Genomic DNA, 12,643 nt, shown 5'->3' on the forward strand with positions numbered 1-12,643 from the left:
TCACGAATCTTCTTGAGGCCTCTTCTGCTTAACTGCATAATTCGACTGGAGACTATCACCATCTAGCTAATCCCACAGAAAGCTGCGGAGCCGTCGCCGTCACTCTTGTCCTGGAGGTTCAAGAGTAACGACCACTCTACTAGTCTACGATACGGATAATCGTCCAAGCGTTACACGAGCAGACTCCTCTGGTCACTGATGTCCAATAAGCCTATATGAATATCTTTATAGATATGAGTTGTTGTCCCGACCGTAGTTGCTCCGCGGTCTGCACCTGGGAAGGATCAGACAAAAGAGTCATGGAATATCACATCCCTTGATCTCGGGATCGTCTGTTTAATAGGTATCCACATGCGCCATATGTTCCTTGCATTATAGCCGACTAGCCAGCCGACTATTGCTCTATCCTCTAGCTTTTCTAGCCTAGGGATTTGCTCGTTGTGACTAAAGGCTTTGCATCCTATGGGTGGAGATTCGTGAGGACAGGCTTCCTTCCACGCAGGACTTCATATGGTGTCTTCCATCCTCTGGATCTCGACGGCGTCCGGTTGGTGAGATAGCCCGCTGTTTTGACCAGTTCTGACCATATATAGTGAGGCAGGTTGACCTGAACCTTGAGGGTCCTAGCCACTTGAGTGATAATGCCTCTGAACGTTCTGCGGCCCCGTTCTGCGGCCCCGTTCTGGGCAGGAGTATGGGGAGCGGAGTGTTCAACTATGATTCCTTGGCTCCGAATATGCCTATAGAAATCATCGCCTAGGGCCGCCTCATTGTCTAGGCGGAGGAATACTGGGGCCTTGTTGATTGCGTTCTCACCATGGCCGGCCAGTTTAGGATGATATCCCCAGCTTCTAAACGATTTATATGAGTATAGACATGAAGTCCCAGAGATGGCTTATATATTGATCGGGAGCCCATCCTTTAAAGAAATGGACTATATCATAGGCAACTCGGCTTAATGGGTTGTCTCGATATTCCTGATTATTGTGCAGGCGCCGTGCTATTTGTGGTCTGGATTTCGCGAGTATACATGTCTCGCATTCTGTTGTACTTGGAGCATCATCCGTCTCTGCTAGGTCTAGGTTGACGTCAGCGAACATCCTCTTCCACCATATCATCTCGCTGGCGGCGTTCGTTAGAGCCAGTAACTCCGCCTCGGTGGAGGATATTGTAACCGTCTTTTGCCATTCTGACCACCAATCAATAGGCCCTCCGAACAGCGTGAGGACATAGCCGTGGAAGCTCTTCCTGGTCTCGGGGTGTAGCAAACGTACCACTGCATTTGGCCAAGCGTCTTCCTCAAATCCTCGTAAGACGTTGAATTGAGCCGCAATTTTGCGTGGTCCCCTGCCCATGAGGTCAGGTCGTCGACTAATAGCATCAGGAGTAACCATCAAAGCGCCTTTGCGATAGCGAATATCAAGATTGTACTCCGAAAAATCAGCAATCCAGCGCGCGAGTCGCTTCGTAGGGTTTCGCATTGTTTTTAGGTATTTCAAGCTCATCGGCGAAGGAGGCGTCCGACCCGCACAGGGAGTGTTGAGAGGAGTGACATTTATACGCGATTGAGAGGTGATTCGTGCTATAGAGATAGGCAATGACTCTATCGGCGGCCTTGGCATGCTCACTTGACGAGTTGACGAGGAACTGCGCCAACTTCGAATGAGCGTGAGCGACGTCAGGCTTAGTTGCGCAGGAGGCAAATGATATAGATCCAACAGGTTGTTGATATGCGTAAACCTTCTGCGGCGAGGCTTGCCCATCATGAGGTCACCTCTCACTGGTTGATAGAGAAGTGTCAGGTAGATGGTCGACCTTTCTCACATGGAACTTGGCTGCGACTTGTCAATATATGAGTCTAGTGACAGCAACTCAACCTCACTGACATCCAGGAAATGCTATCCCGATGATTCCTCACCAAAGACGACGGCTTTATTCCCTGAATGGGTGTGTCTAACAGGTTGAGTTGCGGGCCTCTCCGAAGACCACCTTTACAACTCAAATTCCCTGACGGCGTCCGGATTGGGATGTCCTAAGATCTGATGCCACGATGCGGAAGCAGGATATACATGTTCCTTGCGTGATTGTGGTGTTGCGACGAAGGTGGAATGTTCGCTTTCGGTGTGGAGGTGAGGCGGTTGAAGTAGTTATATACAAAGCCAACATCGCCGAGTGCGGTTTCATTGTCTAGACGCAGGAATGCTGTGAAATGGTTTGTGTGTATAGAAAAGGTAGGTAATCAATGAGTGTTCTGTTCCGGATAAATATTCCTCCTATGCTGATTGTGAGATGGGTGCCTTTAGCCACTATCGGTACTGATCACACCACCTTTTTCATACATGAGTCGCTGTTGTGGCGGGTTAGGCTTCCATCCCTCCTCCCTGTTTCGACAATATAAGGATATTGCCAGCACCATTACGGGATGCCGCATATCTTGCAGTTATGAGCTGGGTTACCGCCTCTGCCTGTACGTGTCTGTACGGGGTCGATGGCACATATCAGGATATGGAGATTGGTCGAAGGAACCGAAGCTTACCTAGGAAACCAACTCGGAGGTTGACATACTGAATTGACACTCACCCTAGATCAACACAAATAGTGTCTTCTCACTTCACCTGGCACATACTTCAGTGTGGTCGCAATGCTGGTCTCATGGCTTTCGCCTATCGCCTGTTGGCTCGGTACTCTGGGTCTGTGAGTTTGCTGGAGCTCCCCCTGCCTTGAGCTGCTCCCCCTTGGTCCCCAAGTCTGCCTCTCCAAGATGAGTGGCATGAAGCTCAGCCAAATTGAAACGTCTGAGTCTTTCAAACTCGTTCCCAACCACACTCATACCGACGATGTTTCTGTATACGTCGATGAGTACAAGTTTATCATAACCTTTCAGGTCAACGCTATGTTTCCCGTTCCCCAATGCGGCAATTCTATCAGCCACCATTCGTATCACATCGTCTCTGTTGAATTTCTCGTTGTTTCTTATCGTTGGCCGAATCGCGAATTTGCAACCGGAGGAGGGACCTTCACCGACGACGTCAATCCGAAATTCTGGTGGAAGCACTTCATCACACAAGCTTTCAAGCCCATTGTTCAAAGTCTTTCTCACAAGGCTCACGGGGGTCAATCGTCTAACATAGCGGCTTCGGGGCCCTGTCGAATCTTTCCTTGAGGCTTCTTCGCATATATGTCGTACGATCTCGACGGGATCCAGCGTTCTCTCGCTGTTAGTGCTGGTGGGGAACCTGATGAACGATACACAGGGTATGTCAAGCGTGATGAAAGACAATTTCGGACTTTGTGAGCCTGTGGTTGATGACATGGATCGTAACGACTCCAGCTCCGCGAAAATGGCAGTTTCTATATCGACATTTGCATCACAAATGCCCAAGTCTGGTTCTTGAGCTGGTTGAGAAGTGGATTCGATATACTGTAGGGGTCAGTTGGCTTGGACGCCCAGGAATATGATAACTGGGTATTCACCTCGCCGAGTATGTCAGAGATTTCTTGCAGGCATTTCCTCTCTTGGCCCTTGTCACAGGTCACGAAGATACCGTGATCACCGCTGTGGATGCCGGATGCACTTATTGCTATCGGACGAGCATCTCTGCCTCTACTGCTATCGTGTCTTTGAAAAGATCGATTCTGGCGAATTATTTTGCCTGTTGCCTTTCCATTCTGAATGCCGTATGGGGCGGTCTAGTCAAGGAACGTTAGAACGACCGTCTTGCGTTTCGACCGATTCCCGACCAAGGAGTTAGGACAGGCAAGACTTGCCGCTTTTTGTGCATGATCCATTCTTGAAAGCTCCGTGGACGGTTGCGTGGACGTCAAGTAGTCGATTTGTGATCCCTAGTAACCGCCATTGCAACACTTCGACGGCATCGAGGAAAGTGACGAAGATTTACGCGTGGGAGTAGAAGTCAAGGTCACGTGGAGGTAAATAATGGGGAACCTTATTTTCTTTTTGAGTCTTTGACATGAAGATCGCAGCACCATTTTGTATTCACATTTTCTTCCACGTAATACTTCCTTGCGATGAGGTTATGGCATGGCGTACTTGCATTTCGATAAGGTTCGGCCTTCCGCAGGCGCCCCTTGTGTCACAGTGAGACGCATCTTCGATCCCAGAATGCCTCTACCCAAGGTGACCTGGTGATGGCCGGCTTTACGCGCCGGACTCACCCCGACAGAGCGACTTTGAGGAGCCGTATGCTTCCGGCCAAAGCAAGGTTGCATATGCGATACCCAGAATCTGAGCGGACATTGGTGCCTCTCGAGAGAACGAGCGGCACCCAATAGAGCGTAGACCGTCATTGTGCCACTTGCTCTGCCTGGCAAGTCTGAAAAGAGGCAGAGCACAAGAATGGTCTCCCCGCAAGCTATGATATTGTATATCGTAGTCGTGCTCTCTACCTGTATGTAGAAGTCAAGTGCCACTCGTCCCCCCTTTTGTCAGCCAAGTGCTTCTTACCTTGATATCCAGAAGCAGTTCCGTGAGATGGCGCCGCAATCTACTTCGAAGCCACCAAACTTAACCTTGAGAGCCGTGCCAAACGGTGGTCTAGGAGGGCTGATTCCCTCTGACAAAGCTGGCATTACTGGAAGATCCATGGCGGCGAATGCAAGCTTTGTGCAAGCCACCGTGCTGGGCAAAAGGCGACAGAAGCCTCCGCCGATTCTTACGTCTCGTAGCCTGTCAGACCTGTCGATTACTTCTGTTAAGGCTTCAGCAGGGTCAGTGTTAGAGTACGTGTGGCCATGGACTCCGAAGACGCCAAAAGATTGCACTTGCGCAGAGTCACTTCCTGGAGAAAGCAGGAAAATACTGCAACTACCGGTAGTGGTGCCGAAGGATGCTGCCGTAACCAGTGATTTGTACCAGTCACTTCCAGAGACACCAGTAACTCTGGTGTCTGACTTGACTTCACCGCCGGTAGAACTGCCTGGATCCCTCCTTCTCCCAAGTCAAGGATTTCCGCAGACAGATCCCATATCACCACCGCCTTCACTTTATCGAAGCCGCCGAGACACGCAAGAGTCAATCATTAGTCTCGTGCCTACTCAGTCAACCTCAGTCTCGACAGATGATCTCGCGATGGAGACGCTACGCAACCTGACAACATCGTCGAGAAGGAACGATCAAAGCGCTATACCTTCTTATACCATTGGAAGTCGTAATGTTCCAGAATCTCGCATCACAAAACCATTTACTGCTATGACCGTCGAGGAACTACTGGACTATCTACCACAATGCAAGAATAGCGACACGGTGAAGGAGCTGTGGCTACCGGCACTACGAATTCACATGGACAAGATGGCGGCGCTGATACTAGATGCTACGGAGATCAAGGTTGATGAAGGCCTTGATCAGATCACCTTGAATCAGGTAAAGACAACGAATTTTAAGTAGTGCCATTGTTGACAAAAGCAGGACTTAAACCACTTTGCTCACGAGATCCGACTTGTGTCAAATTCTTTTCGAAAGATCGTCGATTCTGCGGAGTCGCTTGCCGAACGAGACAGCAGAATCTCCCATGAACGCCTCGAATTACTCGAAGGTCAAATAGAAGATTGTTTGAAGACGATGTACTCCAAACAGAAAGTTGTCGACACACAAAGCAGGACGATAGAGGAGCTCAATCACACCATTCGTGATATCGTTCGAATCTTGGGCACCTTTATCCAGAAGAATATTCCTCACTTGGTCGACTTCGTCGAAGACCCGAGAACGCAAGAAGTCCTTCAAGTAGTCTCCGATTACGCGCCTCATGGAGACGACAGACCGGTGCCTTACCTTCGTGTTCCTGAAACCACAATCTCAAAGTACGCGCAGGCTGCTCGTGAGGCGGACGTAGCCTTGAGCGAGTACCGCAAAATGCTGCATGTTCAAAGCGCCACGATCCGTGAACAGTCACACAATCTCGATGCGTATACGAGCAAGTACGAAGGCGTGGTGCGCCTAGTAAAAGAGCGTGACCATGAAATGGGGCTGCTTATGCAACAAAAGGAGGATATCATGAAGGATCTGGAGAAGACGAAGAGTGCTCTCATACAGAGCCAGCTTGCCGATGTCGAGAAGCAAGATCTGGCTCAGCGCTACGAAGAGCTGCTCCATGAGGCGACCAATTTGAAAATTGCACACCGAATGGAACTGGAACAACGCGAGCTGGAAATCTGCAAGCTCCGACAGAAGCTCGGGAGTGCTCGAGAAGAAGTCATTGCAAGAAGAGAAGATGTCAAGAACATCATGTCCCAGACTCGCGCCGTGCTTGAATCTGCACGGCAGCCGGAACCAACATTGCGAAATAGCAACGCCTCCAAGGCACTGAGATTTCTGGGAATGGAGCGCGAAAAAGATAAGTCGAAGTCTACCTCGTCTTTGGCTTCGAGTCAGAGCTTGATGACGTTCGCGCCGGAAACCGCAAACTCTGCCGATCTGAAATGCTCATTCAAAGAGCAAGCTCCCCGACTCAGCAAACCTATTGCTCAACATCTAGGTTCTACGGACCAGGGCTTCTCTACTCAAAGCGGTCCGAAGGCCTATACGGCCAGTCGTCGCAGCCCCGGCGAATCGGCTCTCACTCTTCCCCGCCCCAGAGCCGGATCATTGAGTGCGATGCAAAACCGTGCAACATCTCGATTGCCTATTGACACTCAAAAACTTCTTCCAGATCCTCCCGTACGGCCCGAAACACACCGGTTGTCCTCCGCACGGGTTGCAGAGATCACACAGTGCATTTCAAGTCCAACAGCCGCACAGATAGCTAGTGACTATTTTAAACACAGTGTCCTCGGGCAGACATCTGCACGTCGCGTGTTGAGCCACATCCCAGAACTTTCGGTGCAGACGGCACCAGAAGCAAACCTTCCACACAATGAAGGCCATCATGATGAGCGACGTAAGTCTGACGACAGCGTCGCGAGTGCCGACCGGGAGATGTATCGGCATAGCGTTTGTGCATTGGACATGCTTAACTCCAATACTCTGCCGTACAATCCGACTGAAGACAATTTGACCGAGTACTTCGAGCACAGCCAAACTAGGATAACTCCAGACCCAGATTACGATGAGGACATGGACAATGGTGAAGATGCGTGTTTCCAAACTGGGGTAGCCCACCTACACCATGTGGGCCCAGGCAGCAACAACTTGCGAGCAGCACTTGTCAATCGGCGCAAGACCCGCGAGGTTGATGACCAGGCCAGGAAAAGTATAGTGTCCGATACTTCTGAGTATCAGACATCGGATTCGGAGCCCATGACTGTCACTCAACTGTATCATGAAGGTGGGCGCCATATTCGGAGTTGAATACACATGCAACACAGTAACTATGTCACTGAAGTACCCTTGCCAACGGACGAAGATTGGTTACATCGTACACATCGTGGAAAGCAGCAAAAGGGGTTTAGAGCATGCATCATGTATGGATAAGGGGAGGGCCAAGGTAGTTTTCCAGTAATGTACATTGGCGAAGTCGCTTCAGGACTGGCGAATTGCTTGGTATGGTCTTGGTTAACTTGGACTTGGCTTCTCCGTATTCATTCGTCTGTTCAGGGCGATGTAGAATAGCGAAGACGTATCGTAGACGGTATTCCTACTCGTATTTCAGTGCTTTAATTGAGAAATAGGCGATATCATACTCGCAGCAGACCAGTGTCTTCCTTTATCGCTGTTGGACGTCTGGTGCAATCGATTCTGCTGAGCTTCAGGCAGAACAGATCGAGTTTGTTACAATGGCCAGATTTGCGGAGTACGAGGCTGGATTTATATTGTGTTTATCTACGCCACTTTATCGCCATTTTTCTTCTACCCCTGCGACTCCTTGAAGACAGAACCCCGATCACAACGACTCCGAGGTTATGTATCGAGGTATATGCTAGTACCGACCTCTACCTATCTCATCGGTTTGTTGATGTACATACACACATACACGTTTCTCTTGGCCAATCCTCAACTTGATTGTGTGCTGCACAATGACAGACAAATTGTCCGTGCTCTTTGTCTGCTTAGGCAACATCTGTAAGTGCTCAACGAAAGCTGAAGAATCGCGGCTCTTGATGGTAATGGTTAACCCTGACTGTGTACCAAGGCCGAAGTACGATGGCTGAAGGCGTCTTTCGGTCACTAACAAAGTCCCACCCTCTCATTGGCGATATTGACTCTGCTGGGACGGGAGCATACCATGTCGGCGACTCTCCTGATGACCGAACCATGGAGACTCTTCGTCGACACGGCATCTCCGACTACGACCACGGCGCGCGCCAGGTATCTGTGCAGGACTTTTTCGACTACGACTACATTTTCGCAATGGACGCGTACAACCTACGGGATCTACAAAGACTTCAACGTAGAGCCGAGAGCAAAGGGAAGACGGATCCAGTTCGCGCGAATGTCATGATGTTTGGAGAGTTTCACGGTACTGGTAGGCAAGGCAAAGCTGAGGAAGTGGTTGATCCGTATTATGGTGCCGACAATGGCTTCGAGGTCGTTTATGAACAAGTCGCTAGGTTCACCAAGAACTTTCTGGAGCAAGTCGTCGACAAGAAGGGATGAGCAGCAGGACTGGGTCCTTGTTGTGTATGGAAAACCTGCTGTCTCCTTGGGAATCTGCAGGTTCAGTCCAGTTCAGTACGGTTCGGGGGGTTAGATGAGTATCAGGCAACTGCTCTTGCGGTAGAGTTCACTATTTATGGTTCGCTATGCTGATCAGAGCACATCATATTCTGTCGACCTGTATGCCTACCTAAGTGTCTGCCATAGGTAGAGACAGATACTGGTACTTCCATCGCAGCCTGGACTTACTACTGATACCAGAATGAATTGCTCAGCCTCGTTTGTGCCCCGAGCCAGCGTAACTACGCCGTAGTTTAACCGACAGCGATGATCTCATGAGGCGGCACATTTTTCGGGCTTGGACTCTGAGCGTTCTGCAGGCCAGCACCGAATCCTCAATACTCCCAAACACCGGAAAAGACACACAATGCCTCCAACCGAAGAGGACATAGCCTGGTTCCGGTCGACATTTCATCCTATTCCGAAGCCTGCTCTTCCCGACGATACCATCGAGTACTCCCTCTACATTCTCTCACCGTCAGAATCAGAAAACGACTCCGAAACGCGGGTGCGCCTCCGAGACGTGCAAAAGCAAGCGACGGATCTGCAGCGACAGTATCTCAAAGACTACATATGGCAACGTCAGGGGTTCTCATTAGAACTCAATAAAGAAGATGGTGAGGTCTGTAATGCTTTCGAGAGGACAGGCGGAAACGAATTAACACAGACACATCAGGATTGAGCCTTCTACGCGGTCGAACCGAATATGGCGATTCAGTCGAAGATGAATGGGTCGTGGTATGGCTTTTGCGAGAGCTGACGCGCAAGTTCAACGACCTCTGGGTCAAAGTCACAGACAACGATGGTGAATTCCTCCTCATCGAGGCGTCGGGTACACTGCCCGCATGGCTGGAGCCGGAAGTCGCAGAGAATCGCGTCTGGATCAACAACGGCCAGCTCAAGATTGTGAAGCCGGCGGCAAACGCGAGATCGTCGCGGCGAACTGATGAGAAGTTGACCCTGGGGCAGGCTAGAGACGTGCTGCTCCGCGAGCCGAAACGCATCATGCACTCGGCCAGCATCGAGGAAGAGGCCTTCTTTCGTCTGCGCAACTACCCGGCTCAAATAGCAGAGAACATGCACAATGCTGTAATCACGGTGCCGCGGAAGATTGCGTTCCTGCTCCACCAGAAGCCGGCGTATGTCTCGCCGGCGGTCGAGGCATTCTATCTTCGTGATCCGATCGCGCTCAAGCCGCTGCAGAAGAAAGAGAATCACGACAGCATGGTATTCCCGCCGGAGGATGCCGTCACCGTCAGCGTGAGGTTCCCACGAGTCGCGTACGCGCAGCTCAAGTCGCAGGATTTTGCCGCGCCCGCTGTGTTTGCCGGCTTCATGCCGTCGAGGACCGAGTCCAAGGCCTTTGCGCAGGCGGAGACGGGCATGAAGGTAACATGTGGGTTTGAGATGTTGGTCACCGACAGCCAATATCAAGACCGACCCGCCGTGCGCGAGATGAAGATGTTGCTGGATGACCTGGAGTCAGGAGACGAATCATTACCCTCAGATGACGAGATTAAGCAGTGGGATAAGCGCGAAGACGACGAGAAGTGGCTCGACATAGATTTCAACGATCTCGAGAAAGAGCTGGACGGCCAAAAGGGAAAGAAACCCGGATTCGGGGACAAGGCTGCCCAGGAGAACCTGCAGCGTATCGTGAAGCAGTTTGAGGATTTTCTTAACGACGATAAAACAGGTCCAGATGCTGAAGGCCTGTTTGGCGACGACAGCGACGATGACGATCTCATGGACGACGACGATGACGACGAGGAAGGAGAGGACAAAGAGGCTAGTTTTGGTGAGGACGAGTTCACCAAGATCATGCAGGAGATGATGGGAATGCCGCCCGAGGTCATGAAGGAGATCATGAGTGGAAAACTCCCAGCAGATGCCCACGACCCCGCTGCGCGAGCGAAGCTCCGGCGGCCCGACGAGGTTCCTGGGCGGCGGGTGGAGGAGGTTGTTGATGATTCAGACGAAGATGAGAGCGAAGATATGCAAGCCTTTATGAAGCAGATGGAACGTGAGCTGCGAGGGTCTGGGGCACTGGAACTCGGTTCGGCGCAGGCGAAGCAACCCGCTATCAAAGCCCGCGGTAAGGACGTGAAGAAGCCAGGCCAGGCCGTCGAGGATGAATTGTCTTCGGATGACGATATCGACAATGAGATTGATATCGACTTGGCCAGGAATCTGCTAGAGAGTCTCAGAGCACAAGGTGGCACGGCCGGTCCTGGGTCCAATTTGATGAGTATGATGGGATTCGACCGGCTTCACGACGATGACGATGATGATGACGACGAGGTTGTCGCCGGCCCAAGCAGGCGTTAAGAGGTTTCCTGACTTTTGGAACGGCACGACATGTAAATTAAAATGCTCTGAGGGAATGATTCGCTGAGAAATTGTGATGATGTTGGTCGGAAAGTGAGCCAAAAGTTGTCACACGTAAGGCTTTCTAAGCTTCTGATCCAGGCCTAGGCAGTGAGGGTGAGTGATGTTTTGTGACTTGCACCATGTCATTCTAGTTTGAAAGGATTACAGACGATCTAGTCTATGCGGACCAAAGGGAATCATGACTATGGTCCGTATCCATCTCGCTCCTTCACGACCCCATACGCACCACCTCCCTTGCCAAACATCTCTCTCACATCGGCTACAATATCTTTGGGACGTTCCCATGCTGCAAAATGCCCACCTGAAGCATGCTCTTTCTCGAAGACGGTCGTTCCCAAAGTCCTCGTCCATGTCCTCGGCAGCACATGAATGTCGCGTGGAAAATGGCTGTACCCAATCTTCACGCCTGGTAGCCACTCCCGCAGCTGGTCTCCTGTAAAACGCTTGCCCCAAGGCCCTGAACGGCCAATCTCGTAGTATATCCTGCAGCTCGCAGTGGGACCAGCGGTACTGAACCAATATATCGAAAGCCACGTGCAGACTTCCTCGTCTGTCCAGGGATAATGATCAGTCCAGTCATGCAGTTTCTCAAGGATCCATGCAAGGAGAGCGACGGGACTATCAGCCAAGCCGTAGCCCAAAGTTTGTGGCTTTGTGGACTGCAAAAGATTGTAGCCATATCCTTCTCTGTCAAACCATTGACTACGGGATATGCCTTGCTTCTCGCGGTCGGAGAGTGGCTTCAGTGCTGCCTCGACGGCAAGAAGAGGATTCTTCAAGAATCCGGGCGCTGCACCAACGTCCATATTGAAATGGGTAGCTTTGCAATGCTGAGGGTATAGTTTTGAGATTGTGCGCGTGACGTACCAGCCCCAGTCGCCTCCTTGGGTGACATACTCGTTGTAGCCCAAACGAAGCATAAGTTTGTGCAGGGTTTCGGCATATTGTTCTTGTGAAAAGCCCCTTTTCTTGGAGCCTTCGGAAAAGCCAAAGTTCGGCAGAGAAGGGGCAACGACGTCGAAGGAGACACACTCCTCTAAATCCGAGGTTAAGTCGTTGATGATTTTAGTGGCTTCAAGGAAGTTTCCCGGCCAGCCATGGACGAAGAGTAGGGGGATAGCGCCTCTGCGGTTGGATTTCTTGTGGAGGAAATGAATCTTCAGATTTTCATATCCCTCGGCCTGGATGGAAGTTATGAAGTGAGGTAGCTTGTTCAATTCTTGCTCGACCTTCCGCCAGTTGAAAGTGTCGCGCCAGTAGCTCGAAACTCGCCGAATTTCACTCAGTGGTACGCCTAAATCCCACCCTGCTTCGTCAAGTTCGTCTGGAAATCTGGCGAGGTCAAGTCTAACGTTCAGATCGTGGAGCTGAGAGTCTGGGACAGAGATTGTATATGGCTCGATAGAGGAAGACATGACGGGGATGGATAGAATCACTGTAGAGGGGCGAACTTCTCGTGCTGAATTCTACAAGCATAGACTTACCTTCACAGGCTTTCTTTATAGTGGTTGGAGTCTCAAGAACCTTACAAGGCGCGTATATACTCGTTAGTCTCAACGAACAGAGGGCGTTGAAGCGCTCCAGGTTTAGTCAGCCGCGAGATATGAGGATGACGTCGTATCGGCGAACATGGCCCCCCCTCTC

The 12,643-nt window shown here is 50.9% G+C and overlaps 5 protein-coding genes across 5 annotated transcripts; 3 read left to right on the forward strand and 2 right to left on the reverse strand.

The window, feature by feature from the left end:
* Positions 1–2,650: 2,650 nt before the first annotated feature.
* Positions 2,651–3,789, reverse strand: PV08_10817 (uncharacterized protein; the record flags this gene model as incomplete). Its single annotated transcript, XM_016385130.1, has 3 exons — positions 2,651–3,421; positions 3,475–3,690; positions 3,742–3,789. 3 exons carry the CDS (start codon positions 3,787–3,789, stop codon positions 2,651–2,653), a joined length of 1,035 nt encoding a protein of 344 aa, XP_016231732.1.
* Positions 3,790–4,492: 703 nt separating this feature from the next.
* On the forward strand, positions 4,493–7,303 carry PV08_10818 (uncharacterized protein; the record flags this gene model as incomplete). Its single annotated transcript, XM_016385131.1, has 2 exons — positions 4,493–5,380; positions 5,426–7,303. 2 exons carry the CDS (start codon positions 4,493–4,495, stop codon positions 7,301–7,303), a joined length of 2,766 nt encoding a protein of 921 aa, XP_016231733.1.
* A 665-nt stretch (positions 7,304–7,968) lies between these two features.
* PV08_10819 (uncharacterized protein) lies at positions 7,969–8,548 on the forward strand (the record flags this gene model as incomplete). Its single annotated transcript, XM_016385132.1, has 2 exons — positions 7,969–8,014; positions 8,085–8,548. The coding sequence occupies 2 exons, from the start codon at positions 7,969–7,971 to the stop codon at positions 8,546–8,548; spliced, it is 510 nt and encodes a 169-aa protein (XP_016231734.1).
* A 427-nt stretch (positions 8,549–8,975) lies between these two features.
* PV08_10820 (uncharacterized protein) lies at positions 8,976–10,936 on the forward strand (the record flags this gene model as incomplete). The annotated part of the gene is made up of 2 exons (XM_016385133.1): positions 8,976–9,225; positions 9,285–10,936. The coding sequence occupies 2 exons, from the start codon at positions 8,976–8,978 to the stop codon at positions 10,934–10,936; spliced, it is 1,902 nt and encodes a 633-aa protein (XP_016231735.1).
* Positions 10,937–11,181: 245 nt separating this feature from the next.
* Positions 11,182–12,414, reverse strand: PV08_10821 (uncharacterized protein; the record flags this gene model as incomplete). Its single annotated transcript, XM_016385134.1, has 1 exon — positions 11,182–12,414. One exon carries the CDS (start codon positions 12,412–12,414, stop codon positions 11,182–11,184), a length of 1,233 nt encoding a protein of 410 aa, XP_016231736.1.
* Positions 12,415–12,643: the final 229 nt, after the last annotated feature.

The sequence above is a fragment of the Exophiala spinifera genome (assembly GCF_000836115.1).
Source record: "Exophiala spinifera strain CBS 89968 unplaced genomic scaffold supercont1.8, whole genome shotgun sequence".
NCBI lineage: Eukaryota > Fungi > Ascomycota > Eurotiomycetes > Chaetothyriales > Herpotrichiellaceae > Exophiala > Exophiala spinifera.